Below are 27,164 nucleotides of genomic sequence, written 5' to 3' on the forward strand. Positions count from 1 at the left end.
CAGAGGCACGGTCGCGACTTGCGTGCGGTGGAACGGGGAATCTCACGTGGACATGACGTTCGCGTCCCCGTCCGCCGTGCGCCGCACCCGCGGCTGGCGCGTACTCGAGGGGGCGGAGACGCTCTCGGACCACAGATACGTCCGATTCGAGCTCTCCGCCTCCTCCTTGTCATCGTCGTCAGCCGCGGGCGCCCGCGGCGAGGAGGAGCTCCCGCAAGGTGCGCCCCGTTCGTTCCCCAGGTGGGCCTTGAAACGGATGAACAAGGAGTTGCTGATGGAGGCGGCCGCTGTTGCTGCGTGGGCGCCAAAACCCGCGCGGCTCGCGGACGTGGATGCGGAGGTCGACTGGTTCCGGGGCACCATGGCAAACATTTGTGATGCCGCCATGCCCCGGGTCGGCCCCCGAGCACCACGTGGGGGTGCGTTCTGGTGGTCGCCCGAGATCGCGAGACTCCGTGAGGAGTGCGTGAGGGCGCGCCGCCGGAGCGCACGCCACCGCCGCCGCCGTCGTCACGACGCTGCGTTCGCGGAGACGGCGGCCCAGCTGCACGCTGACTGTCGTCAAAAGCAGACGGCGCTGCAGCTGGCCATCGGCGAGGCCAAGAAGCAGAGCATGAAGACTCTCCTGGAGTCGCTCGACGAAGATCCCTGGGGGCGCCCATACAAGATGGTTCGCAGGAAACTGCAGCCGTGGGCGCTCCCGGTGACCGAGCGGCTCCAGCCTCGGCAGCTGCGGGAGATAGTTTCCGCGCTTTTCCCGCCGGCAGCGGGGGGGGACTTTGAGCCCCCCCAGATGGACGCCACGTGGGGCACACCTCCACGTCGCCCCAGCGTTCCCGCTGCCGAGGAGCCCCCTCACCCTATCACGGGGGCGGAGATCCATGCGGCCGTGTCCAAAATGAGAGCGAAGGACACGGCCCCCGGCCCTGACGGCGTTCACGGCCGGGTCTGGAGCTTGGCCTTCGAGGCCCTAGGGGACCGGCTCGGGGGGCTTTTCGAAGCGTGCCTCGAGTCGGGACGGTTCCCGTCGAAATGGAAGACGGGCAGACTGGTCCTTCTGCGGAAGGACGGGCGCCCCGCGGACTCACCCGCGGGCTATCGCCCCATCGTGTTGCTGGACGAAGCGGGCAAGATGCTCGAGAGGATCGTCGCGGCCCGCATCGTCCGGCACCTGACCGAGACGGGTCCCGATCTTTCGGCGGAGCAATACGGCTTCAGAGAGGGCCGCTCGACTATCGACGCAATTCTGCGCGTGCGGGCCCTCTCCGACGAAGCCGTATCCCGGGGCGGGGTGGCGATGGCGCTATCCTTAGATGTAAGGAACGCCTTCAACACCCTGCCCTGGTCGGTGATCGCGGGGGCGCTGGAGTATCACGGCGTCCCCGCATACCTCCGCCGACTGATCGGCTCCTACCTCGAGGGCAGGTCGATCCAGTGCATCGGACACGGTGGGGCGATGTACCGCTTCCCCGTCGAGCGCGGTGTTCCGCAGGGGTCCGTCCTGGGCCCCCTGCTGTGGAACATCGGCTACGACTGGGTCCTGCGGGGCGTCATACGGGGTCCCCTCCCCGGACTGAGCGTCATTTGCTACGCTGACGACACTCTGGTCGTGGCTCCGGGGAGGGACTACCGGGAGTCTGCCCGTCTGGCGTGCGCAGGCGTGGCACACGTCGTCACTAGGATCCGACGGTTGGGGCTCGAGGTGGCGCTCGACAAAACCCAGGCCCTGTTATTTCACGGGACGGGACGAGCGCCGCCTCTGGGTGCCCACCTCGTGATCGGAGGCGTCCGCGTCGGGGTCGGGGTGACTGGTCTTCGGTACCTCGGCCTCGAACTGGACGGTCGGTGGAACTTCCGCGCTCACTTTGCGAAGTTGGGCCCTCGATTGATGGCGACGGCCGGCTCTTTGAGCCGGCTGCTTCCAAACGTCGGGGGTCCCGATCAGGTGGCGCGCCGCCTCTACATGGGGGTGGTGCGGTCGATGGCACTATACGGCGCGCCCGTATGGTGCCACGCCCTGACCCGCCAGAACGTCGCCGCGCTGCGACGTCCGCAGCGCGCGATCGCGGTCAGGGCGATCCGAGGATACCGCACCGTCTCCTTCGAGGCGGCGTGCTTGCTCGCCGGGGCGCCACCCTGGGACCTGGAGGCGGAGGCGCTCGCTGCCGATTACCGGTGGCGTAGCGACCTCCGCTCTAGGGGGGAAGGGCGCCCCAGCGAAGGTGTAGTTCGAGCGCGGAGGCTCCACTCTCGGCGGTCCGTGCTGGAGGCGTGGTCTCGCCGCTTGGCGGACCCGTCGGCCGGCCTCCGAACCGTCGAGGCGGTCCGCCCGGTTCTCGCGGACTGGGTGGGCCGCGACCGCGGATGCCTCACCTTCCGGCTGACGCAGATGTTGACCGGCCATGGGTGTTTTGGCCGGTACCTATTTAAGATAGCCGGAAGGGAACCGACGGCGCAGTGCCACCACTGCGCGGACCGCGACGAGGAAGACACAGCGGAACATACATTGGCGCGTTGCTCTGGATTCGACGAGCAACGCGCCGCCCTCGTCGCGGTCATAGGAGAGGACCTCTCGCTGCCGCGCGTCGTGGCTACGATGCTCGGCAGCGACGCGTCCTGGAAGGCGATGCTCGACTTCTGCGAGTCCACCATCTCGCAGAAGGAGGCGGCGGAGCGAGAGAGGGAGAGCTCTTCCCTTTCCGCACCGATCCGTCGCCGTCGAGCCGGGGGCCGGAGGCGGGAATACGCCCGTACGTCCCGGCCCCTGTAGGTGGCGGCCTCCCCCCGGTGAAGGTCAAGGGGCGACCTGAGGGGGTGAGGCCGCGCGGCGCGCTACCAGCACTCTAGCGCGCTGCCGTGGAGTGATTAGAGCGACCGGTCGACGGTGTATCGCGTCCCGACCCGGCAGGCTGGTTCTGATCCAGCGGGGTATTCCGGGACACCAGCGGCACCGTCTGGGCGGCCCGACGGGCTGCCGTACCGAGACGGCCGACGTTTCAGAGCCTTCGATTCGCCTCGAAGGCTCCGTCGGCTGGGCGTCCTTGGGGTGAGCCGCGCCGTCTGGTTGTAGTGTTGACCGCGGTAGCCCCCCTACCTCATCCGGGTTCTGACCTCGGAGGGGATCGGACGTCGGGTGTAAGAGTGCAGAGGAGTCGTTTAGTGGGTGGGCTCTAAAATCCTTGGGCCCGCGGTCTGCTCACAACACCATGCAGATCGTTGAGTCTCACATACCCCGCGCGCCCCATTTGCGCGGGGACCTCGTAGGAGGTTCGGCCCTCTACCCGAAAAAAAAAAAAAAAAAAAAGAGGATTGTGTTTTGGTGGACAGTAGATAGCACTGATGTTAATAGGCCCAAACTTTTCGTTTATAGTTATAGTAGTAGCTTGAAGCCATTCCTCTCGAAAAGCACTGTGTACATTATGCCTTATGTTATTTTTAATAAGAACGGCGGTTCCTCCATGTGAAGTTCCATCAGGATGATTTGTGTTATATACACTATAGTTATCTATCAAAATTGTTCTATTGTCATTAAGATGAGTTTCTGATATTAGCGCAATGTCTATTTTATTAAGCTTGAGCAAAATTTCTAGCTCCTGTTTATTTGACGCCAATCCATTGATATTCCAGGTAGCGATGCGCAACGAGAACATTATGGAGCTTTACTCACGAGTGTAATGATAAGGTTCATCATTGTGTTTAGCTGTGTTATAAGTTGGTCAATTCTTTCAGATTGTCTTGTTATGACCTTTTCTAACATAAGTATTTGCTCTCGAGTGTCATTGTCGCTATCTATTTTTTTAATTGTGTTCTCTGTGACATATTGTCATCGTTGTATTTTGTCATAGGTTTTTGTGTTCTTGGCTGATGTCTATTTATGTATGTATCTGATCTCTGTGTTTCTGTACTGTTATCTAAAGGCCATGATGTCTGATGATCCTGCGTATCTTTTTTATATTTGATTGGATCATAAGTATGATTCCTGAGAGATGAATTTTCAAGACCTTTTTTAACAACCTCACTGTATTGTTTTAAACTTTCTTGAACAGTAGCATGCTGTTGAGTGGTTTTTACTTTTCTTTCTTTTTCAGTTTCTATTTTGGTAGCAAGAGAGCAATTTTGTAGCAAGAGAGTTGATTTTGTATTTCGTGTTAGGTTTATTAGCCATTTTCTTCCTTGTAAGAATTTCGTTGTATACCATACATCTTTTGTAACTAGCAGGATGACTTCCTGAGCAGAGAGTGCACACAGCTGGGGTATTTTTGTCTATAGTGCACAATGTTGTCTTATGTGGACCAGCACATTTTACGCATCTAGGCGCATACAATAATTTTTGCTGTGCCCATATTGTTGACATCTTGTACACTGTACTATAGTTGTCTTTCGTTTCGGGTCTTCTATTTTTACTTTTTGGTGGTAAATGAATTTTATATCTTTGACACGTTTATTATTTTCATGGGATGCTACATTGACAAAAAATGTATTAATGGTTCTTTGGTGCCAGGTTTTCGTGCAGTGACGATCTCTCCTTGTACTTTGTTACCTGTCTTCTCTATTGCATCAATGATGGCATCTTTAGGTGTGCTAAAGTGTAGATGTTTGATTACTATCCGCATACATTTTTGATCCTTTCGTGTGAATGTATGGCCTATTAGCCCTCTAGCTCTGATATGCTCTATAAGGATTTTATACTTGTCAATTGTGGCAGAGGATATGATGATTTGGTCTTTAGATGATACTTTAAAGGTGTAGTCATTCTTTTCCAACACTTGTTCTATTAATCCTGTTAATTTGGCAAGGTCTTCAATACCATATAGTATAATGGGTGGCGGTTTGGGGGTCTTCTTTTGTAGAGCCGAGTCATCAGCTTCAACATCTAATATTGAGTAACGATTACTTGTTTCTATTTCTGGACTTTGTCTACTTGTAGATTCAGTAATGTCTCTGTTTTGGCTGATCAGTTGGTTTCTTGTATGTAACCTTTTGGCTTCATTAGATTTAGAAAGCGAATTTTCCTCAGGAGAACGGTTCCTTTTTTGGTTTGGCATTCGTTGCCATGGGATATTTGGATTATGTAAATCAGTCACATTGTTTTCCTGCTCGTTGACTTTTTCTTGTTGTTTGTCATTGTGTTTTTTAATTAGTTCTCTGGCATCACACAGTGACGCGGATCGTTGGCGATTAAAAAGACCCGGGTGAAATAACTGTTGGGTCAAAGTTTTTGTTGGTTTTTTCACAGACAGCACTACTTTGCCCCCCCCAGAATACGCGGGGCAGCCTGAGCTAAGCTCAGGGACGGATTCTCCGGCATCGCCGGTACCCTCCTGGGGTAATTTGTCTTTAAGTCTTGCTTCCATGTAATTTAGTTTTTTTTTAAGGGTTAACTCCCCGAGCCAGCTTATTCGGTTATAGCGCCGAAGCCTCGCTTTCGGACTTCATATTTAGCTACTATGTTCCCGAGGTAAATGAAGTGTGCGGAACTCGTACTAGAACATAGCATTTCCGGAGGGGACGACCCACAAAGATGTAGATATGTGGGCCCATCACCAATGAAATGTGATGGCGAGGACGTATATGAAGCACTTGTCGGTGCGCGCCTAATAGCCTGGTTCCACACACCCAGGCGTACGCAAGCAGATTAGCATTTTTTAGGTATGGGTTCACTGGCAGAACCCATCCCACTAATACTTATCACCGACTCCTCCCTCTTATAACATATCTACTAATATATTATTACTACATTATATATAAAACAGACATACACACACGACAATTGATCGTGCCGCGTCAATCAGCTGGTCGTCCGTTCGTTCGCGCTGTGGACACGCGCGCTCGGACGGGATGTCGCGGGTAGATCGACAAAGCACTCCTGCGCAGCTGACCGCGGCTAGCCACGCCCCCAGTCCAAACCTACATCGAGACTGAACGCGCCTCGTTTTTGCATAATATTATATAGTTACTGTTGTATTGTTTTCGAAGCTTTTGCCTCACTAGTGATAACGCGCTTTCCTTGTGTTTATCGTAACTGTATTGTCGTGTCTTCTGTGTCTTTTGTGTACTACCTATAAATTGAATTTCTTCTGCGCTCGTAGCCTTCTATTCTTCATTATTATAATAATATAGACTGTGTTGTATTTTCGTGTGGATTAAGTGTTAGTTGTAATAAACATTTAATATGGTGCAAGTTGTCGTATTTAATTTATTATCCGAACACCGACGGCGCCTACTCCGGTACCTTTTCTCCATAACACACACACCGCCGAAGACCCATACAAACCACATCTATACTGGTGACTCAATTCCCCTCTATAGTCTAGTCAACAAGATCGAAAAAGGGTTGTTGACTAGACTACTATAGCAGAAACGAATACCATAAGGATTTTTTTGGTTTTGTTTCTTTTTGTTATTTCCTTTTTTTGTTGTTATTTCTTTTTCTTGCAGTAATAGCGCCGCATCGCCACCTGTGTTCAATCGAATCACTAAGTTCCGAGAAATTGGGGCCTCGCCGCAAAACGAGTGTGTTTAAGACCCGGGGCAGCCCCACCTGGGCAATCAGCCATCATGGATGCTGTATTTGCGGAATTCTTCCGGCTTCGCTACCCAAAGCTCACTTCCGAGTTTCTGGCCTTCAAGATTGATCACGCCACGAGCCCTCTTGCGGCCTCCATCGTACCTGCCGCTCCCGCGTCGCCTATACTGGCGAGTAAAGCTTCTGCGGCGTCCGCCGTGGCCACGGTTCCACCCGCGCGACCATCCGCGGCTTCCGACTCTGATTCGGACATGGAGGTCGCCCTCGCTCCCGCCTCATCTCATCCCGAGAGCTTACGCAGCGCCCGCTCGTCTGCTGCTGCAAGCGCTGCTACCGAGGCTGTCGTTACAGAGCTGTACAAAATAGGCAAACGTTCACCGACTAGTGTGTGCAAAGTGCAAATGTGAAGTGTTCCGTGTGTGGTTATTCGAATCACAAAGCCGCGGAGTGTCATTTTACGAGCTACACTTGTAGGAAATGCAACGAAAAAGTGCATTTGCGTAGAATGTATTAGAATAAACTTTGAGATTAATAGTGGGTCAGCTGTTACCGTTATGTCCCACGATACATATAAGAATTGGTAAAACCGTATATATTGTAAAATACTTTAAATCTTCAATGCAGTTGAGAAGGCACTCCGAGCAGCTCTTTTCGTGCAAAACTAACCTGGTGCCACTCAACCCTGGGACGTTGACTTGAGCAGTTCGATTGCTCCAACCGCTGCAAGTCCGGCGCCGGAGTCGATGTCATCGCCTTGTGAAGATAGTAGCGGCATCGGACTTCACACACACGACGGAGAGAGTGCGAGTGAGGAGAGCCGCCGTACAGCGATCTCTAGTGCATGTGATTATCAGCCGAATCGGGAGTTGCCGGAACCGAGCCACGTGACTGTCACGCGAGGAATGTGTCGACCCGCACAGTCTGAAGAGTCTGAAGAAGGGGATCTGTTCTTCGAGGCAGAGGAGGCGAGCTTGGAGCCTCAAAATATTAGGGCGCCCAGTGTTCCGAGCGTAACCGTCCTAAGGTTAATTATAGACAGTTTTACTAAATTTGTTATAGGATGTAATTGTTTAGTTATATAACTAGTCAGGTCATAAGTATTGTCACACAGTAAAAACTTTTCTTTTAGAATGCTGGCCACAAAAAAGTTTATTGAATTCGAATTTCGAATTGTTCATGAAAATAAAAATGTATACTTTTAGAATTTTACTCATTTTTAAATATGGAGTGGACGCTTAAAGAAGACCGTGTTGCAGTTATTGCGTTGCATCGTTGCGGTTACGCGCCAATTCAAATTTTTAACATACTGAAAATTTTGAATATAACCAAAAGATTCGTTTATCGTACCATCAAACGATACAATGAAGACTCTAGTGTAGATGACAGGTCGAGAAGTGGTCGCCCTCGGTCTGTTAGGACTCCTCCAGTCCAGATTTGAATCCGTTAGATTACAAGATATGGCAACACTTGGAGGAAAAGGCGTGCTTAAAGCCTCATCCCAATTTGCAGTCACTCAAGACATCCTTGATTAAGGCAGCCGCCGATATTGACATGGACCTCGTTCGTGCTGCGATAGACGACTGGCCGCGCAGATTGAAGGCCTGTATTCAAAATCACGGAGGTCATTTTGAATATACTTTAGTGTCATAAGAATCTATGTTTTGTTAAGTTCATTTTGGTATATGAATGGTTACATAATGAATAAACTTGTTTCAATTATTTTACATTAAACATGTGACAGAATTTATGACCTGACTAGGTAGAATTGTTTCTAGTACCTATACGTCTTGAATTGTTAAGGGAGGATATGTTATGTTTGAAATAAATGTTAGTGTGCCACTGGCCGTCTTGAGTATCACTTGTCCCCATACGTGCTAACACAACAGTAATAAAAATTAATTAAACTCGCAAAATTATAATTTGCGTAATTATTGGAGGTAGGATCTCTTGTGAGTCCGCACGGGTAGGTTCTATAAATTCGGTAAATTCTTTCATTCTTTTTATACTTTAAATTGTTTTATATTTATGTATTAAACTAACACACTGTAAAAGTAATAAATGTTATTTGCAATAGAATTTTTTTTTTCCTTTATCTCAGTATTTATGGTAAGACTGGGTATATTAGAAATAAAAAAGACCCAAAATGGAACCCTGAGGTACACCCATTTTCAACAGGGTGCCTGAAGATCTATTACCTTTTACATCTACTGTTTGTATCTTTCCTGATAAATAGGAAGTAATAAGTTCCAATGCACCATCCCTAATACCATAGTGATGTAGTGATTAAGTTCCAATGCACCATCCCTAATACCATAGTGATGTAGTGATGTAGTTTCCTCACCAATGTTTCATGTTCAACACAGTCAAATGCTTTGGATAAGTCACAGAAAATTACAAGACAATCATGCGACTCCTCCCGAGATTGAAATATATTTTTGATTAAATAAGCGCCTGCATCAGTTGTAGAACGTCCCCTGGTAAACCCGAGTTGCTTATCATGAAGCAGGTTATTTGAATTGAAATGTTCTAAAAGTTGTGAAGTGAGAAGTGAGTGTGCTTAAAAAAGTTAATAGGGGAACGGCACAGTATTGACAAAGTATTTTGAGAGCCACGCTTTAGAGGTACTACAAACAATTCGCTATACAATATCCTAAAGAAATTTTAATAAAATCAATTATAAATTATAGACCCCGAAGCGAAGCCAGAGCGCGTCGCTAGTTTAGATATAATCTCGAATATGTAAGTTTTGACACATTTGTTGTTGTAGACGGTTTCTATGGTTATTATTATTATTATGTCTTATCTATGATTCTTTCTATCATTATTACTAAGCTAAATTTTGGTCTGAGTTGAAAACGTTCCAGAATTGTATTAACGAGTCCGTACAGAAGAGACAGCGACTTAGCATTAGAAACGTAACGAAGACCTCCTCTGTCAAGGCCTTGGGGCCACCAGTAATCTTTCAATCATAAAAAAAAAAAAAAATGGAGGTCTGTGTTACACTTGTATCGTTCAAAAAAATAAATCATTATGGTCTTTACCCGAGACTGACACACACTATAGCGTACGAAGTCCGTTTATCAGCCGCCGATAAAACAAAATTAGGAATCCACACAGTAATATTATTTTACCAAAAAAAGTGATACCTATACGCATTATCGGTACTGATTCCACTACTTTTATCTGATAACGATTTTGATAATTCTCATTAGTAACTATTTTGCACTGACAATATCTGCTCCACTTGGTTTCTCTCACGGCTAAGTAATCTCTACGTAGATAGCCGTATAGTCCGCGAAAAGGGCTAAGTATTTTTTAATTGGATAATTATACCAATTCGAATTAAAATTTTATAGTCAAGAAAGAACAATGTCCGTTAGGTCGGCAAACGGTAGTTTCGTAGGCAAAATCCCATAGACACAGCCCACTGAGTTTCTTGCCGGATCTTCTCAGTGGGTCGCGATTCTGATCCGGTGGTAGATTCAGCGAAGCACGGCTCTTGCTAGGGCCAGTGTTAGCAATGTCCTCAAGGTTAGAGCCCCGTGAGCTCACCTACTGGCTCTGGTACGCTGGCATTGCAAGGCTCCCAGCATACGTAGGGAAAAAAACGATCAGTTTGTAAATATCTTTTTTAGTTTTGGGTGAATAAGGTGCTTCTAATTTAACAAAAAAAAAACGCAAATAAGAACTAAAATTTCTTTAATAGAACACAAACTAACAACAACGGTTACATTCTTGTTTCAGCTAATGTGTTCGATCGTCGCGGCCTCTACTAGTAATAACCAGCGACTCACACAGATAGACAGACAGACAGACAGACTGGCGCTCCCAAACCTGTAACAGAGCCTGTGTGCCTACCGAATACTCGCCTCAGGGATACCACACGTCACATTATCTGTTCTACAATCATTTCTGTACACGCATTGCGCCCCGCATGCACACAGTGCAACAGTGACATGTGGGACTTTTAGATTGTTATGACGCAATGCGCATCCTATCGCTAGTACAGGGAGGGGGCGTGTGTCTGCGCACACGGCTGCACGGCTGGACTATCGACGTTTTGTTTCGTTCTGTTCACTCGCCACTCCCTAAATAAAATTACGATGTGACGAGGCGGCTGCGGTCCTCGTAGCTCGTGCGAGCGATGCGGCTGTGTCGGTTTTCAAATCGCGCAGGTATTCTAATGAAATTCGCACTGAATTTTTGTTCAAGAATGACTTCTTTCGGAAAGAATAACATTGTGTAATCGCAATAAAATTTGCGTAATGACTACCCAACAGGAGGGCCCCTGTATGAGTGCAGTGGGAGGGCGGGCTCGACCAGGAGAGACGCGCCGAGTCCACCCCTCCGACACACTAGTGCCTGAGTGCACATTACCTCCCTGTGAGCGTGGACCTCTGCTGCGAGTAATGCTGCAGCACCCGGACGTCGGTGCTGCCACGCTCACCAGCCGCGTTCAGCGTGTTGGGTCACCAGACTGGGAGGGCAACATCTGCAACGAATGAGATGTTCTTCAACAGCGCTCTCTGCTGTACACATAATTATTTTATGGCTTTTATTCAGAAAGAGAGAGTTTTATACACGGATATTTAAATCAGATGTTCAGTGGTCATCATGAAGTAGATATAATATAATAAAGAAAGAGAAAATAATATGAGACAGTATTCCTTCCCAATTCATTTGAGTGCTTGCTTAATGTGGATGGTGCTCATCACTTCCCCCAGATAAAGTGTGTATACCTGAGTCCCACCAGTCGTCTTGGATACGGAGCTGACTGTCGCGCCAGCGTCGTCATCAAAGAGTCTTGCAGGCGTACTTCCGAATGACGCGGAGGTCTTGTCGCTGGACCTCTGCTGAGCTGAAGTCTGTCTTCGCGAAGACCGAATGTGCTGCAGGTACTCCGTATCATCTGTTCTAACCCTCCTGAAAAATGTGTCTCAGTAGTCCTTTAATAGATCCTCGCATTGATAAAGTTGATGAATTTTGACGAGGAGCGTGCGTGTCGAGCAGCGGCGAGCCAGCCCGCGCGCGCTACTCACTGATGTTTATTTATAGGTTCTCCATCAGTGATCGATCACACACGATCGCTATCGGAGCTGTCCCCGCTTATCAAAATATTCCTATCGCCAGATATCGCGACGTATCGACTAAATGACAAATTACTTTAAGTAATTAGGTGCGTACTTGATAACGATGTCTTAAATTCCATGTTGTGGTGCCCAGCCCAGCGCCCAGCGCCCAGCGCCCGAGCGGGCTCAACACGCTGCCTACTCCGCTCTGCCGTCAGCTGTGAGGTACATACATAAATGGACTATTGCGAGTTTGATATTGTTTCATGACAATATTCACTGGGCGAGTCATTCGTGAACACGTACCAAGGACGTAAGTGTTTAGCAATATGCCTGGTAGGAAGGTACCTGCCCGTTGGATTTGAACATCGGCGCTGTCGCATCGCTCCACAGATAAGATTTTGAACAATGAAATACTCCAAGTATGCAATTCTTTAGCGGGCACACTTTACAGAGACAACGTAATAAGTAAAATTTCAGTTGACACCAACCCCACTAAAAGCACAGCGGTGCTCTTCAAAAGGGGTCACCTTCCGAATAACACTTCGAGCATCCCACTCCCTAATAGGTGCGTTAACACCTCCTCCGTCAGCCCCATCACTCTCTTTGGCCAGCCATATACGCCCCGTCGTGACGTATGCAAGCGTAGTGTTCGCTCATGCAGCCCGCACCCATTTGAAACCCCTTCAGGTTATTCAATCCCGATTTTGCAGGATAGCCGTCGGAGCACCATGTGGTGGTAGGATCTCTTGTGAGTCCGCGCGGGTGGGTACCACCGCCCTGCCTATTTCTGCCGTGAAGCAGTAGTGCGTTTCGGTTTGAAGGGTGGGGCAGCCTGTAGTGTGTAGCTCGCCTAACCTTATATTTGTAACTGCACACACTAAATTAATTGAAACTTGAAACCAGCTGAGACGCGGTACCCTGTGATTGAGTTAGAACTACTTGCTATTATTGACAGTTCGACAATTTAGACCTTATTTATATGGGAAAAAGTTTTATATAGAAACTCACCATAAGCCATTGATTTACTTATTTAATATGACCGATCCTTCAAGCCGTTTAACTAAGTTTAGATTATATCTCGAGGAGTACGATTTTGAGATCAGCTATGTCCCAGGACGGCACAACGCAGCTGCAGATGCATTGAGCCGGATACCTATAACATCCAACAGTTTAAAGGAAATTCAACAGCATGTAGTATCCTGTACGTATTGTGTGTCGTATGTATATCGTAGTTACGTATTGACAACAATAACATGACTACGGAGGTATCCTCTACTCCAAGGCCTGATCACCCTAAAGTAGTGGAAATCCTCAAACGACCAATTGACGGCGTTGAATTGATTCTATTTTGTAATAAAAATACATTAAAACAAATAGAAAAATTCAAACATTTTACCAGTGATAGTGGTAACTGCAAATTCGTGCCTGAAAAATCAGCAATTTTTATAACTTCTCAATCGTTGTCTACCGTAAGTCTGTTAACGAGAGAATTACAACGTTTTTGCAAGCAAATCAAAATAAACGAGCTCGTAATAATTAAAAGCAAGCGCTGTGAACGATTTGTAAACAATTTTGTAAAGGAAATGAGCCATTTGAAAGGTTTTCCCAAGTTAATTGTCATTAAAAATGTGACAAGAATTACTGATAAAGACACAAAGACTGTGATCCTAAATGACTTCCACCTGTTACCCGCGAGTGGCCACGCGGGGGCAAACAGAATGTTAAATAATATTAGGAAGTATTATTATTGGCCAGGAATGACCAATGAAGTATCAGAATACGTAAAGAAATGTAAAAGTTGTCAGATTCAAAAGCATTCCAATAGACATACGAAGGAGCCAATGGTTAAAATATTGTTTTATTGGATTTTTGTAAGTAAAGTATGAGGTTTAATAATATTTTGTGTAATTTAGTTTAAGTAAAAACAATAATTAATAATCATGCAATGATGACTTTTTTTTTTTAAAAAGTGTGGAGGTGTAGTGTCCTGCTCGCCTAACCTTCTATTTGTAAGTGCACACACTAAATTACGACATTATTACACGAATTGTCGACTTGAACAGTTCTCTTTTATTTTGCCTCCACTACAAGCCGTTGTAACTATACTGAGACCTTAGAACTAATAATATATCTCAAGGTGCGTGGCGCATTTACGTTGTAGATGTCTATGGGCTCCAGTAACCACTTAACATCAGGTGGGCTTCACAGCCCTCTTCACAGCTCACGTTCGTCCCCCATCTAAGCAATAACAAATAAATAAAAAAACCATGGTTTCTGAGGAACGTGGATCTCCATGATGACCTGGAATTTGACTCGGTCAGTAAGTATCTACAATCGGCATCATTGCGTCACTTTGAAAAGGTGGCACGACATGAGAACCCTCTTGTCATGGCCGCTGGAAACTTGTTGGACGGTTAAATTTGACGGGATTGGGTTCTGTAGGTGAGAGGCTATTTAAAAAGACTGCTTCATGGTTAATATAATTACTAGATGATGATGATGATACTAGATGATGATACTAAATGATGATGATGATGGTTTTTTTATTCGTCTTGTTGCGTCTTTAAGGCGGTTAGTTGACCTCAGTTAAGAAAAATAGTATTATTATTCGCCAATAGATGTCGGGAAGAGTTGATTATTGAAAACACGAACAAAACAACATTTTCTGAAAATAAATCGTAGCTAGATCGATTTATCGCCCCCGAAATCCCCTGTATACTAAATTTTATGAAAATCGTTGGAGCCGTTTCCGAGATTTAGATTACATATATACTTAGTCTGGCCATAAATACTGTTACAATTAAAAATAAAAAAAAATCTATTGCAAATAACATTTATTACTTTTACAGTGTGTTAGTTTAATACATAAATATAAAACAATTTAAAGTATAAAAAGCTTTTTTTTGTTGTTGCTTAGATGGGTGGACGAGCTCACAGCCCACCTGGTGTTAAGTGGTTACTGGAGCCCATAGATCTTGTTGAAAAGTTGTACACCCAGCCCCCTAAAAGAGTTGCTTATTTTCTTAATTCGAGCCGCTGGTAACGCCAGCCTATGTTTGTTCCTAGTGTTCACATTGTCCAAATCGCAGACTCTGGGGAATTCTTCAATGTTTTTATGCACTTACAATAAATTTTCAAAAATGTATTGGGACGCTAAAGTTAGAATTTTGATTTCCTTAAACTTGTCCCTCAAGGATTCCCTCGGGTGCATATTATAAATAGCACGAATAGCCCTCTTCTGCAGGATGAAAATCGTTTCGACATCGGCAGCATTGCCCCATAGCAAAATGCCATAGGACATAACACTATGAAAATAACTGAAATAAACTAGACGTGCCGTATCTTCATTAGTATACGTTCGTTTTTTTTTTTACCGCAAACGCTGCAGAACTAAGTCTACTCGCTAACTTGCATATGTGAGGACCCCACTGCAGCTTGGAATCAACTGTTATACCAAGAAAAACTGTCGAATCCACAAGCTCCAGTGTCTCTCCACTTACAGTAATATTAGTGTCTACTTGTCTAACATTAGGTGTGGTAAATTTTATACATTTTGTTTTTTTGTTATTTAATAACAGATTATTAACACTAAACCAATGTACCCCGCGCGAGATAGCATCATTCACATCGTCATAATCTTCCAATTGTTGTTTAGTTTTAAACAATAAGGATGTATCGTCAGCGAATAATACGACCTCGTGACGGGTTTCACGGCCCTTCCGAAAGCCGTGCTGCCCCGCCGAGAGATCGGGACCCGTCTCGGCCATGTACTGGTACAATGCGGGCCACTGCGATACGCTCGAGTATTTTGCCGGCTTCGTCCAGCAAACCGATGGGGTGGTACCCCGCGGCTGAGGCCGCGGGACGCCCGTCCTTCCTTAACAGGGCCAGTCTGCCTGTCTTCGTATCCTGGACACAGTGGCACGACCTCCGCCCCGGAGATAGGGGATAGAGAAGGCGGCTAGTTCCACGTTCCATCCATCTGGGGGGGCTCGAAATCACCCTCTCCCCGCGGAAACAGCGCTGACACAATGTCCCGCAGCTGCCGAGGCTAGAGTCGCTAGGGCGCCGAGGTTGCCCACGTTTCCAACTTCCTGCGAACCATCTTGTATCTTCCTCCGCGAAAGAAGCTTCGCGTAGGCGGTGACGACGGTGGCGAGCGCTCCGGCGGCGCGCCCTCATTCACTCCTCACGGAGTATAGTGATCTCGGACGACCACCGCCACGTGGAGCTCAGGCACCGACCTGGGGCATCGGTCGGGACGTCTTATCGGTTATTAAAAGTGCATTGAAGTCTCAGTAAGCGCCCCTCACTTTACTCGAACATTATTTCGTCGCAATGAACATCAACATTTCATCTCGTTTCATTCTATAATCAATTTCAGATAAATCAAGTTCATTTCACTTTCTTCGAGTCACTGCTCGTACAGCAAAGTATCTAACAATTAATGAAGATATGGCTAAAGAACTAAAAAGCAGGTGACTTAATTGATGAGCAGGGTAAAAAACAGTGCAGGATACCAACTAGGTACCAATAAACGTATTAATGGCAGTGGCGCGTTTAAGAATGCAATTCCGAGCGACAGGCAGCGATTACAGAATAATAAATATTATTAAGCCGTCAGATACAATCTGCGCGCGTAACACTAACGATCATAATCCACCGGCCACCGATAACAGTTTGGAAAACCCAGGCGCTGCTATCAGTTTTCCTGTACTTGTCATCCTACGTGCTAATTTAATAATAAATTGTTTTAATCAAATACAAATCTTTGTCGAATCGGGAGGAACCGAAATGTCGTGTTCAGAGCAGGATCGGGAGTGTAGTTACCGGCTTACACGACATGAGGGTTTTCGTGTCGCGCCCTTTTCCCGAAATAGCACACTGATGCCGACTGAATATCCTTACTAATGGACTCTAGGTCCATATCTCCTGGAGATCCACGTTCCCGCCTCACATTCTTGTGGGGCTTAATCGACCAAAACCGTTATACACGGGAGTAACACAACGGTTTGATTTTCAAACTATTCAACATGGGCGTGCCGGATAGTCTCGTGCTCATCATACGGGACTTCTTGTCGAACCGCTCTTTTCGATATCGAGTCGAGGGAACCCGCTCTTCCCCGCGACCTCTCACATATGGAGTCCCGCAAAGCTCTGTCCTCTCACTCCTCCTATTTAGCAAGTCCCTAATCGCGAAGAAGCTTCAGAGCGCAGCCCTAGCCCTAGGACATTGGTTCCGAAAATGGCGCATAGACATCAACCCAGCGAAAAGTACTGCGGTGCTATTTCAGAGGGGAAGCTCCACACGGATTTCCTCCCGGATTAGGAGGAGGAGTCTCACACCCCCGATGACTCTCTTTAGACAACCCATACCCTGGGCCAGGAAGGTCAAGTACCTGGGCGTTACCCTGGATGCATCGATGACATTCCGCCCGCATATAAAATCAGTCCGTGACCGTGCCGCGTTTATTCTCGGTAGACTCTACCCCATGATCTGTAAGCGGAGTAAAATGTCCCTTCGGAACAAGGTGACACTTTACAAAACTTGCATAAGGCCCGTCATGACTTACGCGAGTGTGGTGTTCGCTCACGCAGCCCGCACACACATAGACACCCTCCAATCTCTACAATCCCGCTTTTGCAGGTTAGCCGTTGGAGCTCCTTGGTTCGTGAGGAACGTTGACCTACACGACGACCTGGGCCTCGAATCTATCCAGAAATACATGAAGTCGGCATCGGAACGGTACTTCGATAAGGCTATGCGTCATGATAATCGCCTTATCGTTGCCGCCGCTGACTACTCCCCGAATCTTGATCACGCAGGAGCCAGTCACCGTCGACGCCCTAGACACGTCCTTACGGATCCATCAGATCCAATAACCTTTGCATTAGACGCCTTCAGCTCTAACACTAGGAGCAGGCTTAGGGACCTCGGTAACCGTACTCGTCGAACTCGACAAAGAGTTCACCGTGCAACCTAACCCATTTTCTCGCCGGATCTTCTCAGCGGGTCGCGATTCCGATCCGGTAGTAGATTCATTCGCGAAGCAGCTACAGCAGCTGTTAGGTCTCCTTCGGAGGCGCTCGGGTAGCTGTTAGCAAATCCTACCCCTCGTGGCTGAGCCTTTGCTCGTCCACCTGTCCTGGTAAAACTGGAAAGGCCTCCGGGCCACCAGTAATCCTTCAATCATAAAAAAAAGATCCACGTACACGATTACGAACCACGATGCCCCGACGGCTATCCTGCAGACACAAGATTGAATAACTTGAAGGGGCTTCAAATTAGTGTTGGCCGCGTGAGCGAACACTACACTTGCATAGGTCATGATGGGGCGTATGCAAGTTCTGTAGAGTGTCACCTTATTACGAAGGAACAATTCACTTCGCTGGCAAATCATCGGATAGAGGCATCCTGTATCGTGTATCGTTTTTATGGGTACGGAACGTTATCCCTCTGTCGAGGGTGACGCCTAGATATTTGGCCTTTGGTATGGGCTGGCCGATAGAGTGATGGGGCGAAAGGCGGAGGTGTTGACGCGCCTTTTACGGAGTGGGCTGCTCGAAGTGGTATCCGGAAGGCGACCCCTTTTGAAGAGCACCGCTGTGATTTTGGTGGGGTTGTGTGGCGCGACCATGGCCACGCGTGTTTATACTCGCAGTAGAACAGTGGGGGTTGTTTGTTCAAGAAGGCTTTGAATACCGTCCTAAATAATTGTTTACATGCGTTGAACTTGTAACACTTAATCATTTTAACATTACGGAAACAGTCAACTTTAACTACTCTTAGTTAAGGAAACAGCATTACTACACCGATATAACAATATAAGTATGAAATAATTCAATTAATAAATAACTTCATTATTAATTATTTTAATTGAATTACTTTCATTTTTTTATAAATTAATATTAAAATGAATATTAATTATTAAATTAATTAAATTTATAATCATTTTAAATAATATAAGTGATATTACCATTTATATATAAACATTATATTAATAATAATTAAATAGTTTTTGGGTCGAGAAGCGCCTTCGAATCTATGGAGCAATATGCGTAAAGGACACAGCCCACACTTTTGGTAGACTAATAATAAATCACATATAAGTTTAAATGTGTTAGGGTGCTAGGAGATACAATCTGCTTTAAGTTGCCACTTATAAAGCATAGCATTTAGTGGACTAAATTAAGAACAGTGCAGTCGCCCTCCACCGAAGGCTGCCACGCCGAGCGACTGCCAAGCGACCGCATAGCGACTGTTGAGCGACTGCCACGCGACCGCATAGCGACTGTTGAGCGACTGCCGAGCGACTACCGAGAGGCACCCATGGGCCGGTCGACGGTGCCCGACCCTCTACTTACAGAGACATAAACTTAGTGTCCCAATAAACATACTTTAACAACTGGATCATGAATAAATCTTGAAACATTCGGTAAGAGCCGTAATTCACCCGACACGCGGGGCCCGCCCGTTGGTATATTGTTGACACACAAACAAGGTCTCGTCAATTTACTATCTATGATGATTTTATGAGCAGTGGGATTATTTTCGCAAGTTAATTTTATCATCATTTACCTGTCAAATTCATTAATTCCATGTTTAAAATGATACTTTAGATCAGATAAGATACTATTGTTTCAAGTATAAAAGACACTGAAGCAATGACTGACAGCATTCTACTCGAGGGAACCTGTAACTGGTAGTAGTCATGAAGGTCTTCGCAGCAGTATTGATGGCGTTGGCGGCCGTGGTCGTGGCAGAAGAGCCCATCGAACTCGACTACCACATCAAGATCGGTATCCCCCGGGCCGAGAGTCTTAGACGCGCCGAGGAAGCCGCTGACTTCGACGGTACCAGGATTGTGGGTGGTTCTGCCGCAAACGCTGGTGCTCACCCCCATCTTGTAAGTACCTACTGCTATCCAATACACCCTAATCCTACCGATTTCAAACTTTCATTAAAATTTTGATCGAAATATTATAGCATATTAGTCATTTAATTGTTATTATTACTATTTTTCTACCTAATCACCGGTAGCCTAAGGGGCTGTTCCAACTTCCCGCGGACGGGTGGGTGAGCTCACAGACTTAAGCTGATAGAATTCACTGACAACAGTAACAGCAAGAGCAGTGCTTCATAGAGTCTATCACCGGATCGGAATCGCGTCCCACTGAGAAGATCTGGCGAGATACTCAGTGCGCTGTGTCCACGTGTCTATCGCCGGATCCATAACTGTGTTAGTCCAGAGGAGAGTCGGTGACGTGTACCCTCCTGCTGGGACTCTCCGGCTGTTAGCGCACTTCTCTAACAGATTTTTCTTATTTTTCTCATATCGTAGGCTGGACTTGTGATCGCACTGACGAATGGCAGAACTTCCATCTGCGGAGCTTCCTTACTGACCAACACCCGCTCCGTGACCGCCGCTCATTGCTGGAGGACCAGGAGAGCCCAGGCTCGTCAGTTCACCCTCGCTCTTGGCACAGCTAACATCTTCTCCGGAGGCACCAGGGTCACCACCTCCAATGTCCAGATGCACGGCAGCTACAACATGGACACCCTCCACAACGACGTCGCCATCATCAACCACAACCATGTTGGCTTCACCAGTCAGTACCATTATTTGTTTAATTATAATCAATCATTTTAGAGTTCCTACACCTCTAATGTGATTCTGTCTACTTCACCTCATTACAGACAACATCCAGCGCATCAACCTAGCCAGTGGAAGCAACAACTTTGCTGGTACTTGGGCCTGGGCTGCCGGCTTCGGAAGGACCTCCGATGGTTAGTATTTATCATTACTGAAAAAAAAAACAAATAGTTAATGCTCTCATTTTGTATTCTGCGTTGACTCCGCGACTAGAAGGCGCCATGAGAGAGTGCTGATAAAATTCATTGACCATTCCAGCTGCTTCGGGAGCCAACAACCAACAAAAACGCCAAGTGAGCCTCCAGGTCATTACCAACGCCGTCTGCGCCCGCACGTTTGGAAACAATGTGATCATTGCCTCCACCCTCTGTGTTGACGGCTCTAACGGTCGCAGCACCTGCAGCGGAGACTCCGGCGGCCCTCTCACCATCGGCAGCGGCGGAAGCCGTCAACTGGTCAGTACAGTATTTTTGTTTAATTTTACTGCTTTAACTGGTTGCCTATAGATTCTCTGTTTGCTTATTTATTAGGCTAAATGCTACCTTTTATGACTCACTACATTTCCCATTTGTTTCTTGTACTTTCCAGATCGGTATCACATCGTTCGGATCAGCTCAAGGTTGCCAGAGAGGCCACCCTGCCGGCTTCGCCAGAGTCACATCCTTCAACTCCTGGATCCGGGCTAGAATTTAACTGACGAATGACCAATGATTCAATAATAAAATAATTTCATTAACAAAAAAAAAACTTTTTTTTCGTATTTCTCAATCTCATCCACTGTAGGAAACTTGGATACAAATCCTAGTCTTGGCATAGCAGTCGTGGCTGTCGATGGACAGGGTTCCGTGTCGTCGCAACTGGGATAAGCACTCAATAAACATTAAAAAATAAAACAGTGTTGATTCACGCCACTGTGCTCCAACTGCTCAGAGTGTAGGTATTTCTTTTTTTTGCTACTCGATAGCTTAATGTTAAGCAGTATATTATGAAAGTAGCATGTAAGCAGGCAGGTTTACTAGTCCTATTGAGTAAACTGAAGATCTTCGATCGCCTAGGTACCGTCTCGGTCCTGTCAGTCGAGTAACTTTACCGAAGCGAGCACCTCGAATGTCCTTTGTACAAGCGAGGGTGAGACTTAACAGCTCAAGGGCAGCTGCTTCATGCATCTACTACTGCTAAGGAGACGCGGCGAGAAGCTCAGCGGGCTGATTGATGTATGGGTTAGGGCGCACCTCGAACTTTATGGCGAGTTTGACGAGTGCGGGCATCGGGGCTCTTATGCCTGTTCTTAATGCTAAAGGTGCAGGCGTCTAATGATCGGATGGATCCGTAAGGACGTGTTTAGGGTATCGACGGTGACTAGCTCCTGCGTGAGCCGGGGTAGAGGAGTAGTCAGCGGTGACCACGATTAGGCGATTTTCATGACGAAACTCCATAATGAAGTAGGGGGTACCGTTCCGACGTTGACTTCAGGTGTCTTGAGATGGATTCGAAGCCCAAGTCGTCGTGACCTGAGCTATTGATTGGCAAGAGCGTGCGAGAGATCGGAGTGTAAGATTCCTTCGCCTAATGTGAGAGAAAATTCCCTTTGATTTTCCCCTTTAGTACGGCAGTGCTGGTTTAATTAATATCGATTCGCCATTTTCGGAATTACTGTCCGAGGGTGACGGTATTTCTTTTCAACTCGTGTAGTAATGTGAATTTTATTAAAAAACGTCATAAATAACCAAAGAAAGAGAATTCCGAGAGCTGGGACTTTTTTATCGGAAATTTCCTCTTTTATAATTCAATTTCTATTTCCTTGTTTATACTTGTCTTTCTATTGTATTTTAAATTTACACTTATTATTTTACATTCTGTTTCTTTCATTGCAATTTTTCTTTAGCTTTTCATTGCATTGCCTAATTCTTTTTATATATCTTATTACATTACATTTTCCAAAATTTGCCTTTTTATTACCTCATATCTTCAATATTTCCATTTTACTTACAATACTTAAGCGGTGATTATCATAATATCTTTATCTATTCTAATGTTAACATTGGAATAGATAAAGATATTATGATAATCATATCGGCTGTCCAATTTCAAAACCTAGTATCTGACAAATTTAAAAAAAGTGTGTTTTTGCATTTTTCGACCCCTTGTAGACCATTGTAGAAGACCATCTTGTAGACAAAAACCCCCAAAAATTTGTAAAAAACGAAGTTACACAAAGTCGGAAACCTAGTATCTACAGTAAAGGTTTTCAAAATGCAAAAATTACAAGATTAGAACATAGTATATAACATCAACCATTTTAAAAACCTAATAAGTGCTTGTAAAGGGTGATTTTTTAGCTATTTTCTTTTTGGCAACACTGATTTTGAAAGCTCACGCATGTTTCGTGTTTTGTGTTATTGTCAAACATCTTCAGTTTGGTATATAATTTAACCATGAATCGTCTTACAAACGAACAACGCTTACAATTCATTAAATGTTATTACCAAATGCGAGCTCTGTTAAGAAAGTTCATCTCGCGTGATTCTTCCATTTTATGGTCAGTTTAATCGACCCCCTGAAGCGGCTATTCGGGCTATTGTGACTAAATTTCGCATTAAATTTACATTGTTGGACATTAAACTACCATCACGCTTACGTACAGTGCAAACTGAAGAAAATACCGCAGCTGTATCGGCCAGTGTTAGCGATGACCATCAATTATCGATTCGGCGACGTTCGCAGCAATTGGGCCTCTGTTACTCAACAACGTGGAAAATTTTGTGAAAGGATTTAGATGTGAAGCCTTTCAAAATACAGCTGGTGCAAGAATTGCAGCCGAAAGACATACCACAACGCAGAATTTTTGGTGAATGGGCTCTTGAAAAGTTGACGGAAGATCCACTTTTTTATTTCACGTTTGGGACCGGTTAATTGGTCGCCTAGATCGTGCGATTTAACAGTTTAATTTAACTATTTTTTGTGGGGCTATGTTAAGGTTCATGTCTATGCTGACAAGCTCGCTTCGATCAACGCATGGGAAGACAACATTGAAGCATTTATTCGTGAGATACCAGCCGAAATGTTGGAAAGAGTATGCCAAAATTGGTCAAGCGGATGGACCGTTTGAGGCGCAGCCGTGGTCAACATTTTCATGAAATAATATTCAAACATTAAATTATACGGACCGTACTATCGATTCAAATAAAGATTTCATGATTTTTTCTGAATTTTATGTGTTTTTTTAAAATCATTTCCTATAGCTATTAAAAAATCACCCTTTAGTTACTTGGATTTAAAATGGTTCATGCAGATACTAAGTCAATGAAATTGTTGAAATAAACGTCAAAACTCCCGTGAAACTTTAGTAAGTGAGAAAATCGTTGCACGTCGTTCGTGTTTTTGTCTATAAAATGAGTAAAAATCAGTTTTATAGGTCGAAATTGATCTTGAATGCTTTAAAAGAACAACATGGTGAAATGTAAGTACGCTTCAGTGTGTTTTATTATTGTCAAGGTTTTTTGTTTTCCAAAATTGCAACCTACTAGGACACATAAAGTAAATGAAGGTGCAAATATTCCAGAGGATGTTAAAACTGCATACGGGGATCACAAAGCTAAAGCAAGTAAAGCAATACAAAAGTATCAAGAAGATGCCTCCTTAGAAAATACTTCCTCTGTGAGATACTATTCGATGGATTTACAAAAAGTTATGTTGTTACCCGACATGCCTAAAGTCAAAGAATCGTTTTTCTTGAGTAGAATGATAACTTTCAACTTGACATTTGCACCAATCAGAAAGAAAACTAATGTTAATAATATTTGTATTCTATGGCATGAAGCCTATTCTGGACGAGATGCTCATGACATTGTTAATGCAATTGCAGCAATGATCGAAAAAGAAAGAGATTTGAATCATTTGATATTGTGATGTGATAATTGCACAGCTCAAAATAAAAATTGTATCCTCTTTACATCACTTGTTACTATAATAATCTCTGAGTTTTTCAATTTAGAAAGTTTGACTTTGTAATACCTACCTAACTAAAGATCACACACGTATGTCAGCTGATGGAGTTCATGGCAATATGGAGAGGCAGATTAAAAACAAAAGATGCTGTGTACGATTTTGAAGACTATAAGAATGTAATTTTGGGTTGCAGATCGCATATTGAAGTTATCGAATTCCAAAAATCGTATGAGTGGGTAAAAAAGAAACGCATACCGCGACGCAATGATGACCTTGTTCCCATTAATAATTTGTTGCTTAGTTCTTTGGTTGAAGTAATATTTGTAAATGGGTGCCGTAATATGTTTTATATTTTTTTTTATTTTTTTTTTATTGCTTAGATGGGTGGACGAGCTCACAGCCCACCTGGTGTTAAGTGGTTACTGGAGCCCATAGACATCTATAACGTAAATGCGCCACCCACCTTGAGATATAAGTTCTAAGGTCCCAGTATAGTGACAACGGCTACCCCACCCTTCGAACCGAAACGCATTACTGCTTCACGGCGGAAATAGGCGGGGTGGTAGTACCTACCCTTGTGGACTCCCAAGAGGTCCTACCACCAGTTATTACGCAAATTATAATTTTGCGGGTTTGATTTTTATTACACGATGTTATTGCTTCACCGTGGAAGTCAATCGTGAACATTTGTTGAGTACATATTTCATTAGAAAAATTGGTACCCGCCTGCGGGATTCGAACACTGTTGCATCGCTACACACGAATGCACCGGACGTCTTATCCTTTAGGCCACGACGACTTCGATTGAGGAATTAGGATTATAGGAATGATTTTGAATCTCCGTATTCCGAGTTGGATTTTCTTATTAAAAAACACAATCCCTTGATCATGCCAACCTTAAAAAATATTCCAAGAGGCATTAATGAAAGTAAAAAGGAAAGCATAGTAACAACTTGATTTAGCTTATGCCAATGAACAGAAGTTTTGGCAAAGTGTACCGATTAATAATAATCCAGTTAATTTAGTTTCTAGTGGACAATTATTAATAACCGAATAATTTATTTTTATTTAACTGTTTTCAAATATTTTGAGTGATTATTTTTTGATTTTTTACTGTGAACAAATAGTGTTTGGTTTCCGATTATGTGTTTTTTTTCTTTTTCATTAAAACTGCTTATTTCTGCCCATATTTATGTTGTTTTATTCTGTTTTTTCTTACTATGTCTATAAAATTGCATTTAGTTCCTACTCAGTAAATTCAGACCTAAATGAAAACAAAGCAAGTGATCTTACTAAGTCTATTAATTTGCGTTTATCCCCACTCATCGTATTTTAGAACTAGATGAAAACAAAGTAAGTGATCTTACTAGGTTTTGAAATTGTCACACTCAAAAAGTTTGATCTAAGAGAACAATCTTTTTATTAGTAACTGCTCCTCTACGTACATCTTTTGTGACAGACGCATGAAATCTACTTTTTTATAAAGCCTGTTATGTACCTCAAATTTTGCAATCACTCTCAAGAAGGTACGACTAATATTATTGAAACGGCACGCTGTCAAAGATATGAAATTGTTTTTCGGCTCTCCTGTAAAATTTAGTTTTATGCAGATACTGGGTTTTGATATTTCACAGCCTATATGAGGTAATAAAAAGGCAAATTTTGGAAAATGTAATGTAATAAGATAAATAAAAAGAATTAGGCAATGCAATGAAAAGCTAAAGAAAAATTGCAATGAAAGAAACAGAATGTAAAATAATAAGTGTAAATTTAAATTACAAAAGAAAGACAAGTATAAATAAGGAAATAGAAATTGAATGCCCGCTTCGAGGAGTTTACATTGGCACTGTAGTGATTTTATAGTTTGTGTATGTATTTAACATTGTATATTATATATCTGCATATTTCCAAAATACACTTTTATATACGATTTATTTATTTCAAACATTTACTTTTCTTATTATTTTATCACAGTGTTCTATAAAATCATGTTTGACCAATAAGTTTGGCTTCTATTTTAATTCCGGTTTTTAGTTCTATATCCTGACGATCCTGCTGCACTGGGAGAGGTTGGATCTTTTTCGAGGCATTCTTACAATAAGTAGTACCTAGTAACACAACGTTGTTTGGCTAACATGTACTTATCATAAAACTAAATTATAAATACTTACAGATTATTACACAGTTTAACTTTATTATAGTTTAATAACTATAAGACGTGTCAACCTGATCTTTGAACTATATAAAATAAACGAAATGTGTCATAGATACTAACCTGAGCTAAAAAAAATGTACTTTTTCTTTGGAAAAAGTACATTTTTCTAACTGTCAGTACTTCCTGATTTTTAGAACAATTAAAAAAGTAACCTAACTAATAAAGCAAGTTAAGAAAAATAACCTAACTTATATTATCACTGACCTAAGCTAACAAATATATATTAATAACAAATTACATTATATATTTTTTAAACATAAATATTAGGAAATAATTTAAATTTAATATTTAAAGTAAATTGTAAGGTTTATAAAAAATCAAGAACTTGGAATCAAATTATCTTAAACATACTATATGTCTTGTATGTATTTACAAGCCCTATAAACCCTAAACAAATATGTTCTTATCACAAACGACTAAATTGTAAGTACTTTCAGATTTTTACACATAACATTAAGCAATACATAAAAACAAGAAAATAAATGCCTAACTTTATATTTATACACACTGTTCTTGATTGTGAATTTTCAGATTGTATCTCCTTTGTGATTTCTTAGGTGGTTTGTGAAGTCTGCCGTTAAATTATGAAATACTATTAAATTATTTTAAGGTTTTTAATGTGAAAGTAATATTGTAGGTACATAATAATATAGCGCGTCTTGTAGCTGGAAGTGAAGGTGGTTGTGTGTCGTAGTCTACGGGCACGAAACTTGCGATGGCTGAGCGATGCGACGCGACGCGGCGGGCAG

At 44.2% G+C, this 27,164-nt stretch overlaps 1 protein-coding gene and 1 long non-coding RNA gene across 3 annotated transcripts; one reads left to right on the top strand and one right to left on the bottom strand.

Moving 5' to 3' along the window:
- Positions 1-10,208: 10,208 nt before the first annotated feature.
- On the bottom strand, positions 10,209-12,621 carry LOC101740213 (uncharacterized). Its single transcript, XR_210106.3, has 3 exons — positions 12,607-12,621; positions 11,266-11,813; positions 10,209-11,018 (listed from the first exon to the last, which is right to left on the bottom strand). It is a non-coding gene; the product is annotated as an uncharacterized LOC101740213 (long non-coding RNA).
- On the top strand, positions 11,732-20,999 carry LOC119631101 (collagenase). 2 transcript variants are annotated; one of them, XM_062671595.1, is made up of 6 exons: positions 11,732-11,820; positions 19,245-19,505; positions 19,941-20,208; positions 20,297-20,386; positions 20,511-20,707; positions 20,841-20,999. In XM_062671595.1, the coding sequence occupies exons 2-6, from the start codon at positions 19,311-19,313 to the stop codon at positions 20,943-20,945; spliced, it is 855 nt and encodes a 284-aa protein (XP_062527579.1). In that variant the 5' UTR covers positions 11,732-11,820; positions 19,245-19,310; the 3' UTR covers positions 20,946-20,999. The 2 variants fall into 2 exon arrangements, with proteins under 2 accessions (XP_062527579.1, XP_062527580.1); XM_062671596.1 differs by lacking the exon at positions 11,732-11,820 and adding an exon at positions 18,701-19,034.
- Positions 21,000-27,164: the final 6,165 nt, after the last annotated feature.

This window comes from Bombyx mori, chromosome 12, assembly GCF_030269925.1.
Source record: "Bombyx mori chromosome 12, ASM3026992v2".
NCBI classification, from domain to species: Eukaryota; Metazoa; Arthropoda; class Insecta; order Lepidoptera; family Bombycidae; genus Bombyx; species Bombyx mori.